Here is a 26793-nt window from a genome sequence, read left to right on the forward strand (position 1 = left end):
CCTTTCTATCTTCCTCTGTCGCTCTATGTCTCTCTTATAATTATGTACCCGGCCTTCTCTTCACACACCCACCAATCCAATTCATGTTCTCCCCCTTTTCTCTCTTTATCTCTCCCACACACAAACACAGATACTTGCCCATTCATTTTCCGCTTTCTTCTTCCACTTTCCACTTCTCTCCAGAGCACATCTTATACTTATTGGATTCTGAGTTGAATAAACAGTGCGCAAATACTCACACAGGAATGCCAATACCCATAGAGAAATACATGTACTGTATTTTTTGGAACTATAATCCCTCGGGTGGTCTCTATCCTATAACCCTCAAGAAAGCCGCCATTTTGTTGGGCGGATTCCATCCCGTAATTGGTGTTAATGTCGTCTCCGTTACTCTTCAAACAGCTCTCTAATCTTGTTTTCGGGTCGTCTTAAACCTTCAAGGCGGGCGCGTCAAAACCAATTTATCCCTTCTCGCCCTCTGACCAAATCGATTGTGATTCATTCAAAGATACCATACCTTTCGGTTTGACCTTGAAGGCGAAAGAAGGGTAAAATAAGAAAAATGAACTATGGATAATTTTTGTAATCTAATGAGGTTTCTACGGATCATCTTCCTTGCTTCTACTTAATCAAATTTTATTGTCGAAAGTGCAATAAGTGCAGGATTTGTCACTGAAGCAAGCTGATGCGATTTGCTTTCGTGAGGCTCTCACCATGTATTTTAATCCGTGGTTTATCAAATTGCTCCCAGCACGGCCATTTTGAATTCGTATGCAGGGTCTTATCAGTCCGTGGGGGGGGGGGAATAATATAGTGCCGGTGTGTAAGAGTTTTTGCTACCCTTTCCAATTCTTTAAAAAGGCAATCAGTTAAATACATATATGTCTCTATTTGCTTTACTGTACATATCAGCAGGTGTCAAACAGTAGGCTAACAATAGTTAATCGTTATCATTAACCTTTTGTGGTGGTCTACAACTGTGATAACTTTCGAATAGTATAGGTTGATTGGCGTATTCTAACGGCATGCTTTCAAACCCTGATTTCTGGCATTCCTAAAATAAATATATTTCGTATTAAAGTTCGTAGTACATTTTTTTTTCATGAAAAAAAATCAGACTCTCATTGTAATAAAAACAAGTGGAACGCCTCTGGCAGTCTCGCCTGCATCACGCGATTCAATATAGCAACAGTGCTGACTTGAAATTAGATATTGAATAATTATTCACAAAAGAAAACACTGATATGATAATAAAATGCTATGTCCATTGACCTAACATGACCCTTAACCACAAACATGTGACTTAAGACGTATGCAAAACATACTTCATAACCCTTATGTCTATGCTTCATGAACTACATGTGTAGATCCACAAACTTAAAGTCATGATGCAAATTCAACAAATACCCACAACACGGCCATAGTTCATTGACCCTAAATGACATTTGACCTTGGTCATATGCCTGAAACACACCTAAGATATTCAGGGATACATGGTTATTCTTATGTCAAAGTTTCATGTACTAGTTACATAAACTTTAAATGTTATGATGGCAATTTCACAAATACCCTCAACATTGTCAAAGTTCGTTGACCCTGAGTGACTTTTTAGCTTGATGAGGTGATGTGATCTGAATCTTAGGCAGGATCTACAGTGATACATTATTATCCTTATGTCTAAGTTTCATGAACTAGGTCCATATACTTTTTAAGTTATGACGACATTTCAAACGCATAACCATGTTAACCTATGTTAACCTTGGTCTAGATTTTTACATTGATTCCCCCAACGTTATCAAAGTTCATTGACCCTAAATGACATTTGACCTTAATTAATCATGTGACCTAAAAATCAGGCAGAATGTTTAGTATAACTTGACTATCCTTATGTGCAAGTTTCATAAACTAGATATATATACTTTTTAATTTAAGATGGCATTTCAAAAACTTAACCTTGGTTAAGATTTCAATGTTGACGACGCCGCCGCCGCCCCCCGCCGTCGAAAAAGCGTCTCGCTCTGCTATACAGGCGAGACAAAAAAAAATCATCTCTTTTATCAGACAGGAAACAAATTCTATCGACATTTTTTTATCTAATGTACAAGTATGATTAGTTTGTTTAATGGAGATTATTGTCGGGGATTTTCCCTGACAGGTTTCATAAGCTCATTGGAGATCCTTGCATCTGATTTGCTGAGGGCAATAAATCAGTGAAAATCACTGACAAATTTCTTTCAGTCACATGGACCTTTATGCCCAAACCAGAGGTACATACCAAAGCTGTTGAGACGTTTATTATGTCGATGACCCTACATCTCACATTTTTAAGCTCTGTGCATTTCCGTGAATCTCGCTTTACATGTAATCATTCACGGCCAATTACAACTCTTACATTAAACATGATTTTCGTTTTATCCTCCTCTTTATGCCCGCCTTCTGAAATAGCCTCTAAATAAACAGAAAGGCATGAAGGAATGGAATATTAAAACCTGGGCATGCATTCGAATTGGTATCTAAAGTGTGAAATTGGATTAGCTTGGACATGTATGGCACGTCACGAATACTTGATTGTAAAAAAATTGACGTGGGGGAATAAATCATTGGAAATTGGTTGGGAGAGCCTTTTCTCAATTTCTTCTATATACATGTTTGACTACATGTTGTTGCCATAGGTAACTTGTGTTTGAGTATGCAATCGAATCCTGTCATTTGGTATTCGACATTGGGAGGAAATGGGATTATACTCTGCTCATAATGAGTTCACATCATTATTATCGTTGGATAAGCTGGTATGTTGGGAAGACCTTAAGACTTTTTTAAGGGGACCAGGTTTAGTGAATTAAAAACCCTTTGACATAATTTGTATTTCAGTCGAGAAGTAGTCCAATTTGGTGAAATGTTAGCTTCACTTAAACTACTAGACAAAGTATCCCCTTTTTATAAGAACAGTAAAGGTTGCAAATAGCCAGTCAAAAACTTTGCAAAATTCCTTGCGACTGTATTTGCTTTTCACCCCCACCCCTCTCTCTCTCTCTCTCTCTCACACACACACACACTATCCCCTCTCCCTCACATTTTCTCTCTTAATCTCAATACTTATAAATCTCTGTACATTTGTTCAATCTATTTTTTCTTTTTTTCTCATCGATCTATCCGCATATTTATATACACGTATATTAATTTTATCTAGTACTTAATGGTTAATAATTTGAGAGATTATCATCGAGGAAATCCCAAAAGGCAGATACTCGACGAAACACTTTTGGTATGAGGAAATTCACGATGAATCTCAAGATGCACCACTTCATGTTAATCAGTAACATTGCGTTGATAAAGGGGACAGCAAACTATGCGCAAGTCACACCACCGAAACCTACTCTAGTCCGATCAAAGCTATTACGTTATTTCGAAAGGAAAATCATTGGTGGGTTTAGAGGCGGTTACATTGGTGTGGCGGTAGTGTTGACTGGTATCTCAGTGAAAAGTTGAGGGAATCAATTTGTCTTCTTCACTTCTATAACCTGTCAATTGAAGTAGACTTGTACTCATTGAATTGAACTCACTAAGTCTGCAAACACGAACATGTATTTATCAAAACGGTTTCTTACATCAGATGAAAAAATATATATATAGATATATATAAATATACATTTGAATAAAATATATATTTTAGCTCTACCAATTAGATTAATCTCTTTACGGTGTATATTTTATTAGATTATTGTTTATTTGTTGTTGTTGTTTTTTCTACCAACATGTGGAATGTCTCCCCCCCCCCCTCCCCCATCTCTTCATGCTCTTTGCCTCTCTCTATTAGACTGACATCTCACACTATTTTTTTTTCAAGTTGGATTTCTTATGCTACCATTTGTTTTCAAAATTTAAAATAATCATGGCGTAATATATAAATAAATATAATGATCGTTTACCAATGTGGTAATAAAGTTAAGGAAATGTATATATATATATAAGTCTGGCATTAGACATGTAAGATAATGGAACACTTTTGCCTTTTCTTGAGAATGCATTAAAAGCAAATTTGTAGTAATATACACTCGGGGCGACACCTGGAAAATTTTTATTGTGACGTCAAACTCTTTTTAATTGGGAGCTACACGGCCCAGGTATGTCCTATAAACACTTCTACTGTGTGTTTTTTTTTCAATTTCATTCCTCTTTTAAAACATATTTTCGTATTTTCTTTTGTTTTTGCACCACTTGACGATCAGATGGGGCAGCCCCCCCCCCCCCCGCGACCTTAACATTGTTCCCGCCCTAGAGTATAATATTTTTAAGGAATAGTTACCTGTCAGAGCTCCGAGCGTCGAACCTAATAGGCAATGGCTGAAAACGATAGGTGAGCAGATGAGCATACCAATACTCATTAAACAACCCGTAATGAGGCTGTCACTGCCGTAACATTGGGCTATACCTCGTGGAATGCTTGCTAGTACCTGTGCAAAGAAATGTGAAGAGATTGATAGGATAGATAGAGAGAGAGGAGGAGGGGAAAGGGGGAAGGGGCGAGAAAAGAACTAAATATGAAGGAGAAGGAGCAGAGAAGTGAAAGAGGAGAGGGAGAGAACAATATGGTATGGTAGTGGGGTAAAAGGAGAGAAGCACCAAAAATTGAAACCAGGTTTTATAACACGATAAATATGCTTGCATTCTAATGGAAAATTTGAAACAATATATTATGCCCAATGCATTTCACTAACCACCCCGCCCTTCCTCTTCCTACCTAAAAAAAGGCTATTACAGCTTGCTACAACAGACTAGATTAAAGATCGTGCTGATACAATACCGGTAACTGATTTCCCTCGGGTACGTTACTTAAAATAAGCAATTTTCATCGATAATTAAAACTGAAATCACAACTGGATAATCTTTCAGCAGAGGGAATTGCGCTATGATGTGAGCCTGATTTGTTTTGTGCGATCTATCCTAAAACCACCTTGCACAATTACTATCCCACATGCACGCACATCGTCAGACACACTACCTCATCGCCATCGCATCGTTATAGTATTTCAAAAGAAGAATAGAGTTTCATGCATTATTTGGTTTGTGCAATCCATCAAGAAACCAACCACGCACGCTAGCCATCATTTCCACACCAGTGGAACATCCCTCACACATACCCACACACACCCGTCATTATCAATAATCAATGTTACATGTAAATCACACCGTCATAATATTTCAATAAATGAATTGGGGTTTGAATGTATTATTTAGTTTATGCAATAAACCAAACACACTGCCAATCCATTACACAAATTTATTCCCCCTTCGTGCAATGCATTCCAAACCCACTGTTCAGACACCTCAAAAACTTTAACAACAAATAAAAGTGAAATAAAATCGGAAAAATCTTTGGTTCGTGCAATCCAACCAAAACCCACAGCTTACACTCGTTAATCACCATCTCACACATACGCATGAACATACTCACCCTCATACACACTTGTCAAAACCATGGGGAAATCACATCGGGAATTGTAGACAGTACAGGGATGGAGGCTTTAATATATGCTTTGGTGCTTGTACACAAGGCCTCCCAGAAACCCACTACGCACGATCATCAACCCACACACACGCACAAACGTACCCACACATACTCTCTCTCTCTTTCACACACACCCTCATACGCGTTTCATCAAAATGAAATCACAATTGGATCATCTTTGCTTCGCGCTAGCTACCAAAACACACACACACTATCTCTCATTCACACACACACACACTCCCTACCCTCACACACCGTAACACATTTTTTTACCTAACCACAGTAATCCACCTTTTCCTGTAAACCTACCCAAGCAAACTCAAACGTGCACACCTTCTTTAAATCCAATCACACACACACACATATTTCTGCTCCCACGAGCACTAAATTTAAATTATTTGTTTTCTTTCAAGTTCCCGTAGTGTTACTTCGAAGCCATAAACTTATACTAACCTGGAGCCAGTCCAGAGCTTCCTCTCCCCAAGGGATCGGGTTGGAATCCCCACCATGCTGGGGAAAATGGGGATTTTGAGGACCGGTGGCTGCTATGAAGGAGACAGCGACGACGTTGAATGCCAAGTTGAATGACGGGACACCCCAGTTAGAAAGTAAAACAGAGAGGGCGCTGTTCAGTATCGTACTGTAAATAGAGAAAACAAGAAGCCATGTTGTGGATATGGTAAGGGTAAATTTTATCAATAGTAAAAAAAAGTATGGAGCATGGAGCGACGATGAAGACTGTATATATACAGTGCGTCCCAGAAAAAACGAAACCGAGATTTAGCGATCATTTATCATTACTTAATCATAAATAAAATAGACAAATGACCTACCAATTTAAAGCTTAGAATCTCCTCTTTCATCTGATATTACTTAGGTTATTTCTCATTCACGCATGAGTGAGCAAATACAATTTGAAGAAAGGATATCAAAAACTCATTTGGCGGGGGGTATCTGGGTTTAAAAAAGAAAACCACATTTTTGAAAAGTTCAATATCTCCTCTTTAATTTGATACCTAAGTTACAGAAAATGGTCAAGAAATAACAAAGTTCTGGTCATTTGAAATAAGGCTTGAATTTCAATAATTTCATAATGAAGAGGTTCTCCAGGCTTGCTTTCAAACTCACTCAACACTCCGTTTTGTTGACGATCAGCCATGCATTAAATCTTATGTTCACCATGCGAAAGCTTCTGTGGGAAACCGGTGAAAACATGTTTATCTCATGAAATTATGGAAATGCAAGCCTTATTTCAAATGACCAGAACTTTTTTATTTCTTGACCATTTTATGTAATTGAGGTACCAAATTAAAGAGCAGATATTGAGCTTTTCAGGAATGTGGTTTTCTTTTTGAAACCCAGATACCCCTCGCCAAATGAGTTTTTGGTATCCTTTCTTCAAATTGTTTTTGCTCACTCATGCGTGAATAAGAAATAACCTAAGTAATATCAGATGAAAGAGGAGATTCTAAGCTTTAAATTGGTAGGTCATTTATCTATTCTATTTATGATTAAGTTATGATAAATTATCGCTAAATCTCGGTTTCGTTTATTCTGGGACGAATTGGCTATATATTATATTTTATCTTGGCTCCATCATATCCATGCTCCATGCTTTTTTATATATATCCTTTCGTCACATTGCCTTGTTAACTAGGATTTTCGGAGAAGACGCCGTATCGCATTAGATAGATCGCGTCAATTAAGAACGGAGATATTTATCAAAGGGAGATGACAGGAATTGAATTTATTGTCAAGATCTGATGGAAATGGAGAAGCAATATTGTGGGTCGGCTTTTGAAACCTTATTCTAGGATTTTCTCTAAATTGCAAGCACAATAAAAAGATGCCCACACAGGTGAAAAGCTTGGAGTGATATAAAAAATCAAGTCTTTTCATACCTTAGAGGACGAAGCTTCAGGTTCTGAAATAAAACAGATATATATCAAGGTTGTTTGTCAAACTGAATGAATGAAATGTTGTTTCCTTCAAATCTGACAGGTCAATATGAGGATGAGTTTAAAGCCCCCTTTTGTTTAACCCACTCGCGTTAAATCACCTGTATTGACTGTCAAAATCTTCCTGATTGTCAATATTCCATTTTATTACTACATTATGAAAACACCCACGTCCTAAATATTCTAGAGCTAAATGGTTTGGATGGTATGAAAAAACGTGTTTTATTATGTAGTTTACGATTTTCGAGGAACGTGTATTCTAATAAATATCTATCATGATTTTAATTATCTTTTCAAGAGTATGGGTTTTGCTATATACGTATTTTCAAACACATTTTATTTATATATTTTGAAATAAATCATTGAAACATTCAATGTTATTGGTGGTGAATGATTAGAAGAAATGATGAGTGTATTTTTGTCTTCTTATTTTTTTTTTTTTGGTTAAGTATAGCTTTCTGATATCAAATCTCTAAATTTTCAAAGTAGGTGTTTAAAGGTTCCCTTTAGGTTCCCTTTTTAAGGAAATTCAAAACAGCCACGAGAGAGTTAATTCTTTCGACTGATGTTCCAATTTAATTACATTTGAATCATGAATAAAACCCGGAATAGGAACATATGTAGAAAACAGGTTTCAAGTTACTACCACCTTCATCAATTATGATAATATGAAATCTCACAACCAGAAATAGAAGTTTAATTGAGTGGCTATATGAAAAGGAGTGGACTCTGAGTGATGCCTTTGGGCCTCGATGGAGTTTATTTTCTTTCCTTTCCTTCCAAGCATCCCTAATACATTACTTTGCCAATGGTGGGTGAAATGTAAATCCGGAAGAGACGTTCATGAAATGGAATGTGATGCGAATCTTAAAATGTATTTTCATTCAGGGAGAGCATGAGGTTATTCCATTAGATCGAGGGCAATACAATCTCTTTGCCAAAGAAATTCAGGTTAAATGCCGGGCTACACGGATAGGAGTGGGCGCGTCTTGGTCTAGTGGTTCCGACTCTCGCCTTTCAAACAGAGGGTCGTGGGTTCGAAAGCTAGCCATGGCGTGTTATCCTTCGGCAAGAAATTTATCCACACTGTTCTGCACTCGACCCAGGTGAGGCGAATGGGTACCCGATAGGATTGATTCCTAGAGACGCTTTGGCGCCAATATGGCGGCTCAACTAGGGCCTGGGTTATAATAAGACACCACGTGCAGTAACAGCACTATATAGATGGACATTATATTATCATTATTATTATTAGTAGTAGTAGTAGTAGTAGTAGTATTAGTAGTAGCAGTATTGTTATTACTTGTTATGGACTCAGTCACTCAATCACCATACTTCCACATCTCAAATTCTCGTTGTTGCAATGAAGAGACCTTATATAGAACAGGCGTATAATGAGATTCATGTTGCCTTCTTTAATCTCTTGTAGTTTCACTTTCAAGCACCATTCAACAACTGAGTTGATTAACCCTTCAGGTGTGGGATGAATCCCGTTGAAATTAATAAAGTTTTGGAGTCATAATAAGCAATCTGCTAACTGGACTTTCTTGGCAAAACTGCCGCTGTGGTACCAAAAAATGTGATCTCGGCAATTGCACAATTGTATGCTCGTAGTTTCTTTTACCAGTCGCCTAAAAACAAATATAACTGTGAAAGCTACGATAACGTTAAGTTTTACTTGAGTAGAGCGAAGCTTCTAAATATTTGCAATGATACGAATTTCGAGAGATTTCTTATTATTTTTTATGTGCCAAGATTTTAAAAAAAATATTAGCTAAACATATTATTCAAAGGATTAATTACATATATATTAAACAAGTAAATGCATGCTGCAATTTAACATATTCATTTAGCAAATTATTCCAAAAAAATATGTTGCCATGACATTCCGACCCCCCAAAAGCGACGGGACGTCAAAAAATAATGTTTCTCAATACAATACTTGTCCGTAAAGTTCAAAACGAAGTCTAACACAATCTCCTGATCGATTAAACAGTCTTTCAATGTTGTAATCTTCTATTTGAAATGTCCGTTGAAGATGATGAAAATGTCACCGCATAATACTGTTGTTGAAAATACAAAAGTGAGCGATTGTCCAGACCTTTATCGAAAACAAGATTTATAATCAGAAATGTTTGGAATGTCACTAGTTTTAGTCACCTAAATCATCTCGCTCTGACCTTTTCATTAGAGACACAAGTTTTGTCACCGGCTTTTTCGCGATTGTACGATCAGTGGACTTAACATCTACGATTCTTACGAGATCATCTTGCCCCGGATAGCATTTCACGACCTCTGCCATCTTCCACGATCCACGAGCCTTACTATCCCCAATGACGAGAACTATATCTCCTTCTTCAAGATTCTCTGTTGACCTTTGCCACTTGTTGCGTGGCGACAGTTTGTGAATGCAGTCCATCCATCTGCGCCAGAACCCATCCACCATCGTCTTGCATAGTTCGCGACGCTTCCGCAGGTCTCCCCTGTACTCCTCACAAGGGATGTCAGGGCAGCTCAGATCTCCCCGACCAATGAGGAAATGGTTAGGTGTTAGAGGTGGCTGATCAAGTGGTGACGCCGACATCGCAGTAAGTGGGCGACTATTGATAAGTCCCGAAATCTGGCAGAACACTGTCTCCCACTCAACGAAGGTTAGCTTATCAGCTTTCACAAGGTGCCTCATCGCTTTTTTCACCTCTTGCACCATGCGTTCAACGGCTCCCTGATGATGAGGTCCCCCTGGTGGTCCGAATTTCCATTCCACCTGGTAGCGCAGACCAAGCTTTCTGATTTGTTTCTTATCAAGCTTCAAGTTCAGCTCGTTGATTTTGTTGTCTGCTCCACGGAAGCAAGTTGCATTGTCACTGATCATTGTAGCTGGAGCCCCTCTAATGCTCACAAACCTTTCTAACGCCTGGAGAAATGACTGTGTAGAAAGGTCCTGCACCACAGTTAGGTGGACGGCCCTGGTGACTGCACAAGTAAACAGTGCACAGTACCCCTTCGTTGTGGTATTCCTGTTTAGTTTCACGTTGATTGGGCCCAGATAATCCACTAGTGTAGTTTTGAATGGCGGTGCACAAGGAGTTACTCGAAACGATGGCAAATCAGCCATTCTTTGTTGGACTGGTTTTCCCTTGTACCTCTTGCATGTCACACAGTTACGGACAACATGTCGTGCTAGAGATATGTCACCGATAATCCAGAACTTCTTACGGACTTCAGTAGCTGTTCTCAGGTAACCTCCATGGACGGCGTGTACGTGACTATCTCGCACAAGAAGGTAACTGATATGGCACTTCTTCGGGAGAAGGTATGGATGACGCAGGTCATACGACAACGGTGCTCTGTCCAAACGTCCACCAACACGATAGACACCGTCTTCATCAAGGAATGGGTCGAGTTTCAGAATGTTAGGGTCGTGAAAGTTGATATCTTTCTGAGCCTGACGAATCCAGTACCGCTCTGCTTCCCGTATGAATTTGTGAGATGGCCACTGTGCAATCTGGATCATGAGTTGCTTCAACCACTGGCTTTTTGGCAGTTCTCCCACAGACAATACTCTTGCGGTGACCATCTTGAGCTTTGTCCAGTTGGAGTACTTTGTAGCATCCAAGATTGGTTTCGTTTTGTCCTCCATCTTGACACCTAGTGCATATGTCTTCGCATTCCGTACATGGAACTTTTTCTTTTCTTTGTCTTTTGGATCTGTAGGGATATTCTCGGGTGTCTTTGGCCACATTGATGGAGAAAGTTTTAAGAACTCTGGACCATCTATAACTCGCTTCATCTCACTTGCAGTACCTCCTCTAGACACCAGGTCAATTGCATTCTGGGCAGATGGTACATAGGCGACATCAGAGATAGGATCAAATCTAGTGGTGATTTCGCCTACCCTGTAGGCGACATAGGCACGAAAGGATTTGGACTGACCCCTCAACCAGCTGATGGCAGTCATACTGTCAGTCCATATTTTCCAGTATGCTGTGTTGATACGGAGGGCATCTCTGATCGTGCACATCAGTCTCGACAGCAAAAGAATTGCTTGCAGCTCTTTCCTGGGCATGCTCGATTGCTTCAGCGGTGTAAGCCTTGCTCTCGCACACACAAAGGACAACTCTGCCCCTGTTCCTTCCAGATGGGACCACCTGAGCCGCACTCCCATGCCCATCGCGTCTTCAGATGCATCACTTAGTCCATGTAGTGACACCTCAGGCAAGGGTCTCGTTCCTTTAAACTCCTCTGGAATTAGGCATCTCGGTATCTCAACATCCACTACTTCCTCCAGGTCCTTGTTTATGGCATCCAGTGTTGCACAGAGTTCTTTTTGGGAGTCAATAGGCGTATCCCAATCCAAATTGAGTTGCCATAGTTTTTGCAGGAGGATCTTTGGTCTCACCAATATTCCAGACAAAACTCCGAAGACATCGTAGTATGATGCCGTCTGTTTCAGAATGCTGCGCTTCGTAGGTATACCCTTGATTGGTTTCACCTCTTTGACGCTCAGCGTGTCTTTCTCCAAATTCCATTTGGTCCCAAGCACTGTTGCAGACTTCATATCCTCGGTCTCATCACAAACCTCTCGTTTGTTTGACTGCCACTTACGTAGATTGAACTTTCCTTTCTCTAGGGTCTTTGTGAGCTTCGATTTGAGTTCAAGAGCTTGCTGCACATCAGAAACAGATTCGTTCAGATCGTCCATGTAGAACTGGTGGACAACTACATCTTTCAGTCCTTCATCTCTTGGAGCATGTTCCTCGACGACATGTCGCAGTGTGAGGATGGCAGCTGTTGGTGAGGGTTTGTCCCCAAAAGTCACAGTGCTGAGTTCGAAAGCCTGTAACGGGTGACTTGGGCTCTCTCTGAAGACGTAACGATGAAATCTGGCATCATCTGGTTTGATTTTGATGGCTTGGTACATCTTGCTTATATCAGCAATAACTCCAACCTCATTCTCTCTGAAGCGCAAGGCGACTTCAAACAGGTTTGAATTAACATTCTCTCCTTTCATCAAATAGTCATTTAGTGCATGACTTTGGAATCGTGACTTTCCATCATACACTACTCGCACAGGAGTGGTAGTTGAGTCCTTGGTGACTGCGAAATGTGGAAGAAACCACATTTTCTTTCCTGTAGCCCGGTCTTGTCTCATCTCTTCGTCTGTCACGTGTCTGGAAACGCCCCTCTTAACCTGATCTCTCATCTGCTTGCAATACACCTCCCATTCAGCAGGCCTGTCAGCAAACTGCTTCTCGAGGTGTTTTTGTCTTTTCACGGCATACTCATAATTGTCTGGTAAACTCTCAGGGGGTTTCTTCCATGGAAGTGCGATCTCATAGGAACCATTTGGGAGTTGAGACACACTTTGCTGCATGACCTCTGTGGCATTTCTGTCCAGAAGGTCTGTTGAACATTTACATCTTTTTGGTTCCAGACCCATAGTCTCTAACCCAATAAACTCTTCAATTGGACCGATGGCAGATACATTGAGGTAGTTGAGGAGTGGGGTAGTACCGCACGAACGTCCTCCTTGGATATACCATCCCAATGGACATCTGACTGCAACTGGATCATCACATCTCGGGCCCCTGATGAACTCTTCCCAGATCATGAGTTTCAGTCTCCGTGAGATGGTGTTTCCCCCAACTAGTGTTAATTCATGCTCTTGATATCTGTCATGTTCCGTCCTTGGGAAGATCCCTTCTCTAACAAGTGAAGCTTGGCTTCCACCATCAAGTAATATGCGTACCAATTGGCGAAGGTTCCCTATTCGAAGATAGCCCATAACTGTTGGGAGAATACCATGGAGTTCCTTTCCCGTTACGGTAGTTACAGATGCTGGACGAAATGACCTTGCATTGGCATTCATCTGGTCTGGTGGATGAACCCGGGGTGGATTCACCGAAGCAGTATTACTCCCATATACTACAGGACAAATGGCAGAGAAATGGGCATCACTGCCACACGTCTGGATAGTGCATGGTGAAGGAAACTGGCAGGACTTCAGATCGAAAGGAGGCTTCCCAGCTTGACAATTGTTATGACCACAACGATTACAAATGTTGTGTTTTTTCATAATGTCATATTTTTCCTGGAGGCTCAGATTCCTGAATTTCATACACGTTTTCAGAAAATGTGTATTTGAGTTTGTATGAAAAGCGCTCTTGGGTACCTTGGGGCCTTTCTGTTCTTTGAAACGATTCTGCTGTTTAGGTTGGTTCCAAGTTGCAGCGTTTGATGATTTGGTACTTTTATTCTGCATCGTCTCAGAAGAACTAAGTTTCTCCGGAAAGGGTGACTTGGCCTTCTCTTGTAGTAGAAGCTGACTATGTAGCCATTTAACCAGACCTCCAAGCGTGTCACTGTTGTGTTCATCTCTGACACTCTTGTAGTAGGCAATGCGATGTTCCTCAGGCATCTTTTGCTTGATTTGACTAAGCAAGATTTTACTATTCAGCTCTCCAGAAAGGCCAATTGTTTCTGCTTGCATTTCAAACACCTGCAATGTCTGGACAAATACAGTCATGGCGCTCAGACTAACTTTACCTTTGGTTTGATAAGGCTTCAAGTTCTCCAATTCCTGAAGCAGATTGTCCACAACTCTATCCTGGTCGCCGTACTTCTCATCTAGAACTTGCCAGGCTCTCTGTACGTTGATGCAACCCTTTATCATGTTGCGCTCACGTGCATTGATCATGGATTGAGTAAGCTGGTAAAAACACTCTATTTCTGTTAGATCTGTGGCACAATGTTTGAACAAAGTACAGAAACGTTGATACTCTTTAATGTCCCCATTAAATGTAGGAAATTTCATCTTTTGCATTTTTGGAGTACCAGCTGACAGACCAGATGTTGGACTAGGAGAAACCGAATTGGTCGTTGCTGCTGGGTTGGTAGGTTGGGATGTAGGAATAGATGTAGCTTCCACTGCTGGTGGCGATGCACCTTGTGTGACAGATGAAGGCGTGGGTGTTGGCTGCGTTTCAGACTTGAGAGTAATTGGCTCACTTTGGTTCAGAGACCCGATGAACTTCCGTGCATGAACGATGGTCTCCACAAACCTCTGTTCACACTCTCCCATCCATTCTTCTTCTTCTTCGTATATTGCTTCATCTGTTATGTTCTCTACCAACTTGGTGTGTTTACATTCCACTTCTTTGAACTGTTCCCCTGCTTTGGCTATGTATTCTTTTATGGTTTCAGCGTCATTTGCAGGGTCTACTAGCAACCTCTCAATGGAGTTTAAGGTGCGAGTTAAAGCTCCTTTAGTATTCCGTCTCAATAACTTCAGTTGGCTTATGTCGGCCATGGTAGATTCAGGAAACTTCCAAGTCCTTATGCTGACTAAATCTAGTGTAAGATGGAGGTAGGTTGCTCTCAGAGTCCAATTCAACTCAGTTGTTGAAGATTGTTATGGACTCAGTCACTCAATCACCATACTTCCACATCTCAAATTCTCGTTGTTGCAATGAAGAGACCTTATATAGAACAGGCGTATAATGAGATTCATGTTGCCTTCTTTAATCTCTTGTAGTTTCACTTTCAAGCACCATTCAACAACTGAGTTGATTAACCCTTCAGGTGTGGGATGAATCCCGTTGAAATTAATAAAGTTTTGGAGTCATAATAAGCAATCTGCTAACTGGACTTTCTTGGCAAAACTGCCGCTGTGGTACCAAAAAATGTGATCTCGGCAATTGCACAATTGTATGCTCGTAGTTTCTTTTACCAGTCGCCTAAAAACAAATATAACTGTGAAAGCTACGATAACGTTAAGTTTTACTTGAGTAGAGCGAAGCTTCTAAATATTTGCAATGATACAAATTTCGAGAGATTTCTTATTATTTTTTATGTGCCAAGATTTTAGAAAATATTAGCTAAACATATTATTCAAAGGATTAATTACATATATATTAAACAAGTAAATGCATGCTGCAATTTAACATATTCATTTAGCAAATTATTCCAAAAAAATATGTTGCCATGACATTACTATTATTATCATCATTGCTTTAATGCTCTTTTTTCTCATTTCTTCGTTGTGCTCTTTTTTAATCAATCATTCTTTTTATTAAGTTTTGAAATATCTGGTGACGCGCTTGTCCTCATCCGTACGAAAAAATAATACTATTCTGTTCATTGTCAATATTTTTTCATCTATCTTGAATAAATAATTACGGAGGTCGGCGAGCATTCAACGGACATGATGGAGAGGCCTTGACAGAGAGATGTTTTATCCAATAGAGTCTGGTTTATCCGATAACTACCATTGTAGCACTCAGAACCTGGTCTTATTCAATCGAAATCAAGGGAGATTGTCTGATCTGACATGTCAAGTGAAAAATATTGGTGAAAGATATCATCCACAATTTGTGCAAACAAAAATTATGACGAAATTATGAAATTATTTAATACGACATATCGAGGCGATTTTTTTCACATAAATCATAATGCTTAATAGATATTGTCATTTGTGTTTTGGGGGCACGGCACCTATTTTTTTTCAATTTTGAGCTCTCTGTCCCAAATGCCTTTTTTGTGAAATCATGTGACTGCTGAGTCACGTAATTACGTTCTCGATATTTTTCCTCACGTTTTTTTTCAGCTATTCACTCTAAAAGTGCCCGTCTTCTGGCACAAAGTGCATGTAACTTGATTAGTGATCTGATAAACAAATCTGATCATATGAAGGTATTCATATGCACGACTGTATAACTAGACGGAGAGGGACGTTGCACTTATCGCTTTTCTCATCTAAAATTTCATCCGTTTTATTCAACGTCTAAAATGTAAACAACTAAATATACATTATATTCTCCCAGTATAGAACGACCTTTTCCAATAGAGCTTAAAGGGGCTTTTGATCTTTTTCTTCGATGCCTCCATCAATTCCAGGTTTAGCTGAAGATGGTGATCGAACATATATAATTAGTTTAAGATATATATATATATATATATATATATTATTCATTTTTCATTAATTCTCACATAGTCAATACGTCGACGAGGGGTGTGAAATTATGAAATTTTAAGTGGACCCTAATACCCTTTCCCTTTAACCAAACATCAAAAAATTAGTGCCCGGTTATCACCTCAAAAAAACCTTAACCATCAATCTCCGACAGACTCCTAGATAATAGCAATACAAAATGTAAAACAAATCGATTCCGCAATAGCCGCATAACATATTTTGTACAACTCCTGAATAAAGACATGCCCAGTCAATAAAGCAATTACTCCTAAGGAAGCCATACCATATTTGCAATATTATTCTTCTTAATCGATGAGGGAAGGAACACTTTTTTTAATATCCATATATTTTTAATGACCTTTTACAACTTGCTTATTTGCTTTTGTTCTTGTTTTACCAAATCCTCATTATCTTATGTATTTCTATTTTCATTGCAAAAGTAGTGGTTCATGTTTTTTATAAACCTTGAATTGAATTTACGGCATAATCTCCCCCCCCCCCTTTTAAAATAAAATTCCATTGCGCCCCGGGTTCCCACAGCTAGAGTTTACGCTTAATTCACCATGTCAAGGAATGAAGCTATTGAGCTCTATTTCTCGAGGGCTAGCAAGAGAATGCATTAAGATGTTCATCAGTGCTTTTCCAAAGAAGATTGTTCGCAACTATTGATCAACTCTAATGCCCTTCTTTGCCAGCTATGTGTACGCTCTAGCATTGACAATAATAACAAAAAAATATTATTAAGCAAAATATCGGATAAGTCTGTTGACACCAGTCGCTCATTACGATTGAATCCTTTGCTGTGCTTTGTCAGGTCTATCGAACAAATATAGAAGACGGGAGGTGACGACCATTTTCTTCTCAGGTCAAAGACTTCTTTTCTATAAATCGTTGAGAGGGTTGCTGTGAAAGGTTTAATAGATACTTTTTAACTATGAATTATGAATTTCCGTTTTCTAACACGTTTATTTCAGAAGCTGGTTTAATAAACTTTTTGACAGTCGTAAACACGGATTTTCACGTCGCATAGATAATACGCTGGCTTAAGAGATGCGTTTAAAAGTCGTTCCGTTAAAACTTAAGTCAGAAGATTTCGATTAAACACAACGATGACCTTAATCAGGCATAGATACCACATGCCTCTTCTAGTTTGGATATGTAGAATTATTACATGGTTTTCCTTTTATTCCTAGGTCAAACTCACTGATCTACGATCTGTGGTAGGTGGTCTTTCAAAGAGGGAAACGCTGCAATTGATCACCGCTCCCCCTGAATAATCAAGCTCTAAGTTAGCGTTTCTTTCTGTGATGCTTGCCGAATGAATTTAATTATCAGTGCAGGGGCATGAATCTGAAGTCTTTTAATCTCTCTCTCTCTCTTATTTACTCTTTCTATTTTTTATATACATTTTAAGTGGTTTTATTCTCTAGTTGTTATGTTTTTGTACTTGCTCTATTAGTCTAAGATATATTTCAGAATATATTCAATCGAAGGCTGCACTCTTTTTTAGCAGCCTCCTCCATTCCCAACATATCTGTATTAAGGTCTTGATCATATACTGTACATAGAAATATATTTTTCATTGCTTATTATATTAAGATGTACGAAACCAAATATGATATTGTAATCGTTGGAAATTGAAATAAAAGAAATTAATGAAATGGAACGAAATTTGATTAGAGGAACCCATAGTCATTCATGCGTAATATTTGAAAATGGTGAGCCTGTGCTATGAAACCATTAAGGAAAGTGTATTATGCGCCTAATTGAAGTGGATGGCATGTCATATAGGCCTATAAGGAAAATAATGTCACAATCACACCCTCCAAAGTGACAACATAACTACCGATTATATGATATTGAAAATTATCTTTGATCAATTTTAGTCGGCATATTCATCCCGACACACTATAAAACAAAGTGCCATGAAACAATCATAATTAGTTCTCCTATTCCCCTTTTTCTATGTTGTATGATTAGAACTATCAAGATACTAAATTTTATGCCTAATGATCCACTTTCCTATAAATAACCTGCAAAACGTATTTTGCCAGAAAGGGGCAAGGCCTATTTAGCCATGCGCCTTCATGTACATAATCATGATGTGAAATTTGTTGATGATTGAGAGTACAATGTTCGTGTCAATCACAGTATATCCCACAGGGTTCGTGTAAAATACTCCCAATGGAAGGATAATGGAGCATTATGCCAATGATAGCATTCTAAAATGATGTCCGCAAGGCACCACTGAAACTTTGAAAGTGAGTGGGTGAAATTAAGCGTCGCTTGAGGGAATGTGTGGTTTCTTCGTCACAGTCGATGGAAATATCAGAGCATTTTCCCTTAATATCTTGTTATATTTCCCGGATTTCCTTTCTGTGTATGATAGTATGGCCAGTTATGTTTCATGTTATACCCCCCTCTCTCCCTCTCTTTCTCTCTCCCTCCCCTATCTATCTTCTTCCCCACTTTCTCTCTCTTCTCCTCTCCTTCCTCTTCCCTCCCTCTCTCTCCTTCCTCTCCTCTGTTAGTTTGTTTCTTCCCCTCCATCCCTCCCGGTCATTCTCTCCTTTTCTCCCTTCCATTAATATAAGCAATATAATCAATGAAGTTTTGCACATGGGTTAATAGTAATATCCATGACTTAATAGGCATAAATGATCTTACACACTACTAAATTTTCTGCACGGAATCGACCCTGACCTGGTTTTCTAATCCTAAAACCTTAGCGATAGATGTATCTGTATCTATAAGATACATCCTGTGGAGTATTATGAACTCCATTTAGGCAGGGGCGAAGCCTGACGCCAGGGTCCCTGGGAACGATTTATTAGCAGGGGTGCCGGTTAACTTTGACTAGCAAAAACAAAAATGGAGCGGGGTCAGCTGTAAAAATTAAGATGATTTTGTTCAGGGAAAATTTTGACAATGGGTGACGCCTTCTCCCCCATGATTTCCAAGCAGTGAAAAGAAGATGAGAATAGGGAGATAGGGGAAGAAAAATGTAACAAAAGATGACTGCATTGGTCGTATAACTCAACAATGCCTTATAATGCCGTTGATAAAAAAAAGTGCGACGTCATCTTCCGGTCGTTTTGCTTTGCACTACTCTGCCTATTTACGCTGTTGCATATCGTTGTATCAGTTTCAGCAGTAGCCATGGTACTAGCAGCTAAATTATTGTTTTCGATATATTGACATTCTTTTTCAATTTATATAGAATATAGAATCATCTTCTGCCAATTAAAAACAAATAATCTTTCCTAGTCGACACACCAATATCCTTCAAGAAAATATAAACACAATGACCCCCACCCTACAAATAAATGCACATACATCTAATCATCTATTATTCCTGTCAATCTATTCCGAAAAACCCTCACAATTGTAATGATCGGACTATTCAGACAACACATCTATATCTATTTTCTAAATCTATTTCCTGCATGAATGAGTCTCTACGGCATTGTTGGCTTGGTAGAAAATGAGCGTCCTTCAGAAATTGATTAGAATCATTATTCTCGATCTTCAACCTTGTTGGAAACGTCAATTATTAATTTGTCAATATTTTGCTCCGAAATATTTTTTGTTGCTGTTTTTCTTTTCCTCTGATATAGATATTCTCATGCTGAAAGTAAATGCAAGAAAAGGAGTTTATCAAATGGATGTATTTTATTTCACCAAAGAATAGTGAGGCGTGCTAGCAACCAGTGGCGTACCGTGGGGAACGGCATTGGGGGAGCACCAGCAAAAAAAAAAGTCACTAAATGAGCCGCTCAGTTGCCAGGTATACCTAATAGACACATTTTAAGGGCAGTGCCATATATTAAACAGATATGTATCTCACCGATCAAATAATGCGAGCGCGAAGCGCGAGCTTAAATTTTTTTATTTTCAGAGCTAAAAAGGGGCATTATAATCAAGTTTTTGTAATCATGATACGCACTTGTCTCGCTAAATAATGCGAGCGCGAAGCGCGAGCTGAAATTTTTGTTTATATTGACCCCAAACAGGGAGATTTTAAGGACTATATTTAAGGAATCCATTACATATGTCACCACAGAAATCTAATGCGAGTGCTAAGCGTTTGCTGATTTTCTTAGAATTACACGAAGCACATCATGATTATTAACATACGCATCTCAATAGTCAAATATTGCGAGCGCGAAGCTCGAGCTGAAAATTTAGGAAATTCATACCTCAAAGGAAGACATTTTAAGGAATGATTCTAGGAATTCATGGAGAGCAGACATATCTCACCAATCCACTAATGCAAACATAAGCACGGACAAGAAATGTTTTATATTAAGACCTAAAATATGACAAACACTTTAAGTAGTCATGAAAAGAAGCATACTATTGTCCATAAAACAATAATAACTCCAAGTGCGAGGAAGTATATTGAAAACGGGAGGTTTGAGTACAACAGGATTATATATCTCGTTAAAGTTTAACAGACAATGCGAGCACCAGGAACAATGAAGACATAGGCCCTAATCAAATTATGTTTAATAAAGTTGTGAAAAAATGTATCAGATGTAATATAACATGATTATGATGTAATATAACATCATAATGAACTATAATTTCTTCTTTCCCATTACGTTTCTCTTTCCTCTCTCCCTCTTTTTCTCCTTTTCTCCGTTTTTTTTTGTCAGCCGATTGGGGGGTACGTGCCCCCCCCCCCGTAGTTACGCCACTGCGTGCAGCTTTGCAACACCAAAGGTTAAGACAGACAGAGACATTATGAGAGAGAGGCAGAGAGAATGTGCCATTGACGGTTGAGTAACCTGCCCGGATACTTAGTGTTCAGTTGAGTGGTAGCTGTATTGTGTGTAATGCTTCATGCATAACAATGTAAAGAAAGTGGTATGACATTAAGGTATTAACAATTGTTAAAGAACCTTGGCATTTTGTACCTCTTTTTGTATAAGCCTATGCGTGTACCGTAGTTGCTGAACGAGGGTGACGGTGGTAAAAGAGACACACCCTATATGAACTTGTCTAGGCGTACTGCAGATAAGCCGCTCAAGCCATGTAATTGCTGGTTGTCTGAATATATACATGTAGGGAACATAAAGACGCCACCTTTCTTTGAAAATTCTTGGTTTCGGTGAGTGATGATTGTGATATTGTAAATATTGCTATGACATATGGTAGCAATAACGTGATGTACATGTATACATTAGTAGAAGCATAGCTGTGTAATATAAAATCTCAGTAAAAGAAACGATGAGATCAATTACAATTATATCCAACCAAGGAGACTTTGTAAAGACAATTGTTTTTGGTTGCCTTTGCTGTTAAAAAATAATGACTTGCCATGTATTTATACATACAAGTATATATATATATATATATATATATATATATATATATATATATATATATATATATATATATATATATATATATATTTGTGTCTTAGTTTATTTTCTACTCTTCCAAGAGCTTAGGATTTGGAAGCACCTTCGTGTTATCATCTTCAATGGTATTTTCATAGCAATGATCATCGAACTTCGCATTGATCCAAAGTTTAATCCGCCATTCATCTACAGTAGATGTGAAGTAATTATCCTTCTAAAAATAGTTTTGATGAGACTATGACACGGATCCTAATCACATGATTGGTTGAAATCTTGCACGTGATCAATTATTCATTTCATCTCACACTAAAACTGGCGAAATTGTACTAATCACTAGTTCTATTAGCCGGTCATGGTTATGATAATAGGAAGGTTTATCAACTAATATAATGATTCACATCACTATCCTATAAAGATATAATAAACACAAGTGTGCATTATAATATTTTTCCCGACCTCGTTACCTTGGAAACGGCCCACATAAAGTGTTCCAAATGGTCGTCGCATATGTAATGCTTAAGAATACCATAACGTTGTCAGTAGATTTATGAGAATTTTTTTTTTGGGGGGGGGGTACTTTATCTACAGTCCAATCAATTATCACTTAACATGTGTGATACGACACAATAATCTTGTGAAATTATCTTAATATCTTGGTAAAATAATCCGAAGGAATCGACATACTGGTTACTGTTGCTCAGATTATTCTATTAATGCGTTAACTTTTTATATTTTTTACTGATTTTAATAGACAGGAAGGAATCCAAAATTGGGAAGTACCATTTTGAAGTACATAGCAAACATTCATCACGTTTACTTTCTTTACTTTTTTTACTTTGTTCATTTCCACAGCATGCATATTCGATTTCCTTGTATGCATTTTACTTAAGAGTCAAAGGAAACTTATCAGTAGAGGTGATGAAAAACATGCACATGAAAAACCACCCAATCGAACTAAAAGGATGGTGTTTATAAGGTACACATAATCACATTATTCATAATACTACGGACATCGAATGCTCGACCACAATTCGAGCGCTTTTGGAGATGCATGACATGAAAAAGGTTTCAAACGTAACATGCAATCATTACTGAGCTATTTTATTGGTCATATAAGCATAAATGAAATATATATATATATATGTATATATGAGTGTGTGTGTGTCTGAGGTGAGGGTATGTGTGTGTGTGCCTGATGTCTGAAAGTAGCAGCTATATTTTTAAAATTCATATTCTATTTCGGATGACCCTGTTTAAAAATGAAAATCCTATTTGCTCAGTTTCTATACGTTCTTTATCTGATTTATGAAAAGGGATGACCTCTAATTACATTCAATCTTTTTTACATTTTCTTTTCATCGTGTCTAAAGCATGTAACTCACTCAGCCGAATAAAAGTTGATCAATGGCCTAGAAAAATCATGGATGAAAGAAAGTGCGTCATTATCATAATAATAATTTTTATTATTATCATTATCCGTTTTGTCATTATCGACGTCGTTGTCATCATCATCAGCCTTGTTATTCGCTGAATACATGACAAAGAGGTAAAAGTAACAATGGGCTTTAAAATGATATATTAAAGGGCACTCCTCTAAATCTACTGAATATTGCATGGCCGAAGTGGGAGTCAGAGGAGTCATTCATCTTGTACATGAAGCATCTTATGAGGTAGAAATGCTTTCTCAGCCAATCGGATGCAAGGATTTAAGTAGTTTGTAACATTTGTTATTGAAACAATGTGATAAATCACTTCATGAAGCAGTCTGGTTGAGATTTAAAAAAATGCACATTTATCACTGCTGTTCATCGCAACATATGGTGCAGTTCCCATCAATATCGCTCTCGTTCGAAGATAAAATAGAAAAAGAAAAAAGAATGACATAAATTCAGGTAATGCGCAAACAAAAAGCTAAAATACACAAAATGGGCCAGGACACTTTAAGTTTGCGATTATATAAAACTCAATTTACTATTTCAATATTTCATTTGAGCTATTCAGAGAAGGATAAAGCAATAAATTTTGCGGAAAATGTTAATATGTTTCCTTCATAGAGGCGGGGGTGTTTAGATATCATTGTTTTCTATGAGCTTGTTCAGAAGCAATACATATAGTTTTATATCAATCTTGATTTACGAATCATCTTTATTTTATATTTTTATTTTATTTGCAACAAATATAAGAAGCGAGGCAATTTCGATATCATTCAATTGTTCTGCTGTCAGGATTTCCATTAGCCTTTTCAAATGAGAAAGATGCATATATTTTTAAATTACTCGTGATTTATAAACATTTCTATATTAAATTTGTATTAAATTTTAATATAAACATATTTATACAAGCCTTGTATTGCCCTCTAAGCAAGAGGAATGTTTATAACATCTTCATCGGTTTGAATTTCGATCATCCCTATTCGCCTCACCATATATCAAAACCACAAGAGATTGACAGTAATCATAACATTCAATATAAATTGTGATATAATTACGTCGAAACACGTCGCTTGTCCGAGTTTAATGTCAGAAGATCCTTTCAATAACCACTCAAAATGCGACAGTCAATTAATCTTAGGTAATATGCTTGCTTCTGTTGCCATGGTTTTGGGACAGCTTTTTAACATAGATTCTTTATCTCATTTCTTTTCTTTCTTTCTTTTTGCGCCAAAACAACAAACTAAATATCTGCATGTATTTTAATTTTATGTTATCGTCAGAATTGGTTGGTTGTGTATTTTGAAGAAGGTCATTGGAAAAAAAATGCAGATCTTTCCAAAATTTCGAATATTCAAAGAGCAAAGGAGTTATTTCTGCTAGTTCTACTTTTATATATTCACGATAAATTATTCATTTGAGAACATGGAAAATTAATTCATTTGTCACTAAATTTGCGTTAAAAAATTGAGGTCTACTACCAAAATCATGATAGGAAGTTTGGGGATACATCTAGAAAAAATAGGATGAACATCAGCTGGATTTGTGGGGGGGGGGTACTTTCAATATGAAAATTATTATATTCGCTTCTATTTCATTTTACTGTATAAATTATACCACATTGGAATTTCATCATACCATGTACTATCAAGCTGTTTATGATATTAGCTATTCTTAAATCGTAATTTACGATCAGTGTCCTTTGCATGAAAGTTATCATTATGGTAACTTTGCCATCAAATGGTATTTTGCATGTAATCCTTGATTTTGATTGGCTGTTGAGCGGCGTTACCATGGTAGTTACCATTGGATGGCAAACTTACCATAATAGTAACTTTCATGCAACTGGATCCAGGCATTATAATGCAGATTGCTGATCACGTGATAAAAATGGTCTGGTGTATCATTTAAAAGCTTCGTCTCTATTTCGATTTTTTGTAAAACAGACCTTTGTAAATAGAATTGGAAGTCAATGAATGGAGCAAAATATGAAAATCGGGTAATTCTTAGTTCCGATACAGCCTATTCTATTCCCTATTCTCTTTTATGTGTATTCTGTGGAGTGTCTAATTTATTCCAATCATAATGGTAATTTTATCATTAGTATTACCGGGATCCATATCATCTTTATCTCAGAAAAGCTTTATCATATCTGACTATTTCCATCTCACTTTTCTCACATAATTTCTCTCCTGCTCGCTCTTTCTGTCTCTCCCCTTCTGTTCTCTCTCTCTCTTTATATCGCTTTTGTAGCCATGTTTGATGTCTTTCACACATACGCACAAACCCCTTGGCTCATGAACACATATTCTCTTTACTGCGTGTAATGGTTGGCAAGAGTGTGTGGGCGTTAGGGTGTCCGTGTGTGTGGATGGGTGTGAGTGTTATTTTTTAGGGTGAGCGTTTCTGTGTGTCTGTGAAATAAGGGTAAATTTTTCGTGTTTCGAATTTCGGATTCACGTTTGGGTTTCCTAATAATTCAAGTTAGACAGTATCGCCTCCCCACCCCCTACTTCTCCCACCCTTCCCCCCCCCCACCTCTCTCCCTCTCTTTCTATTCATTTCTCTCTCTCCATCTATCTTATCAAGTCTTATTTCCGCTCCGATTTATTCCTGTTTATCATCCTGGCTCGTCTACTTTTATTTGCAGTTCTACCGTTCATGTTAAGGAGATTGGCTTTATTGTATCAGGCTTGTTTACCCCCAGGCAACATCCCGAGACACACATACACGTCAATTATATCGAGAGAATAAAAACAAATTAAGAATGAATTACTGTTCATCAATCTACTCTGAGCGCGGAAGATGTCGTTTTCACGCACTGACTCTGCACCTGCTATTAACGCGGTGAATAAACACATCAAACCATGTGTCTAGTTTTAAAGCTGAATAAATCTACATTTTCTCTTCAAATTCAGTATTAGGTCAGCTCTCTAGCTTCTATATGGGTCAACCAAAATAAGCATGATTGTAAGAATTTCTGCCATTTAATTTTTTGTTAAAATAACTGAATAGAGCAATATACATGTAACACGATACCACATCGTGGTGTAAGATTCAGAGGCATTCTTTTTGTCGCGTACTTAATTTTTTTCATTCGCATTTGTGTATTTGCATTATTTGCATTTTGGGGCACATTTTTTCTTCTTTTTTCACAAATGGTAGGCTAATCGCAATTGGCTCTTTGATTTTTAAACAAGTCCATTTCGTAAAGTTCAACCTTTTAAGATGTTTCATCAGTGTTTCAGGGTTGTTAGTTTGATTGATTTGATTTATTTATTTCTACATTCCGATAACAAATGTATATACAAGTGTTATCATTTTTTCTCAGCATAACAATAAAATAAGCACATAATGGATAACATATGAATACATACATTCTAATATTCTAACTGAAATTCATACTTAATACATTTCTTTCTTTTTTTTAATTACGGAAACACATGGCAGATATAATAATACATTCTTAAGCTTAGAGCATGAAATTGATGGAGGCCTCGATCGAAAGAAAAGGGGGAAGAAAACCAGACAAACAGTGCAATAGAAGTTCCCATACGAT

General features: G+C 37.9%; 1 protein-coding gene across 1 annotated transcript in view; it reads right to left on the reverse strand.

The window, feature by feature from the left end:
* LOC121425982 (urea transporter 2-like) overlaps positions 1-26793 on the reverse strand; it is a 30477-nt gene that overhangs the window by 2261 nt on the left and 1423 nt on the right. The window contains exons 2-3 of the mRNA XM_041622111.1: positions 5963-6149; positions 4307-4454 (exon numbers count right to left, since the gene is read on the reverse strand). Coding sequence (XP_041478045.1) covers positions 4307-4454; positions 5963-6149 — 335 coding nt within the window. The remainder of the gene's footprint in view (positions 1-4306; positions 4455-5962; positions 6150-26793) is intronic.

This window comes from Lytechinus variegatus, chromosome 13 (genome assembly GCF_018143015.1).
Source record: "Lytechinus variegatus isolate NC3 chromosome 13, Lvar_3.0, whole genome shotgun sequence".
Lineage (NCBI taxonomy): Eukaryota > Metazoa > Echinodermata > Echinoidea > Temnopleuroida > Toxopneustidae > Lytechinus > Lytechinus variegatus.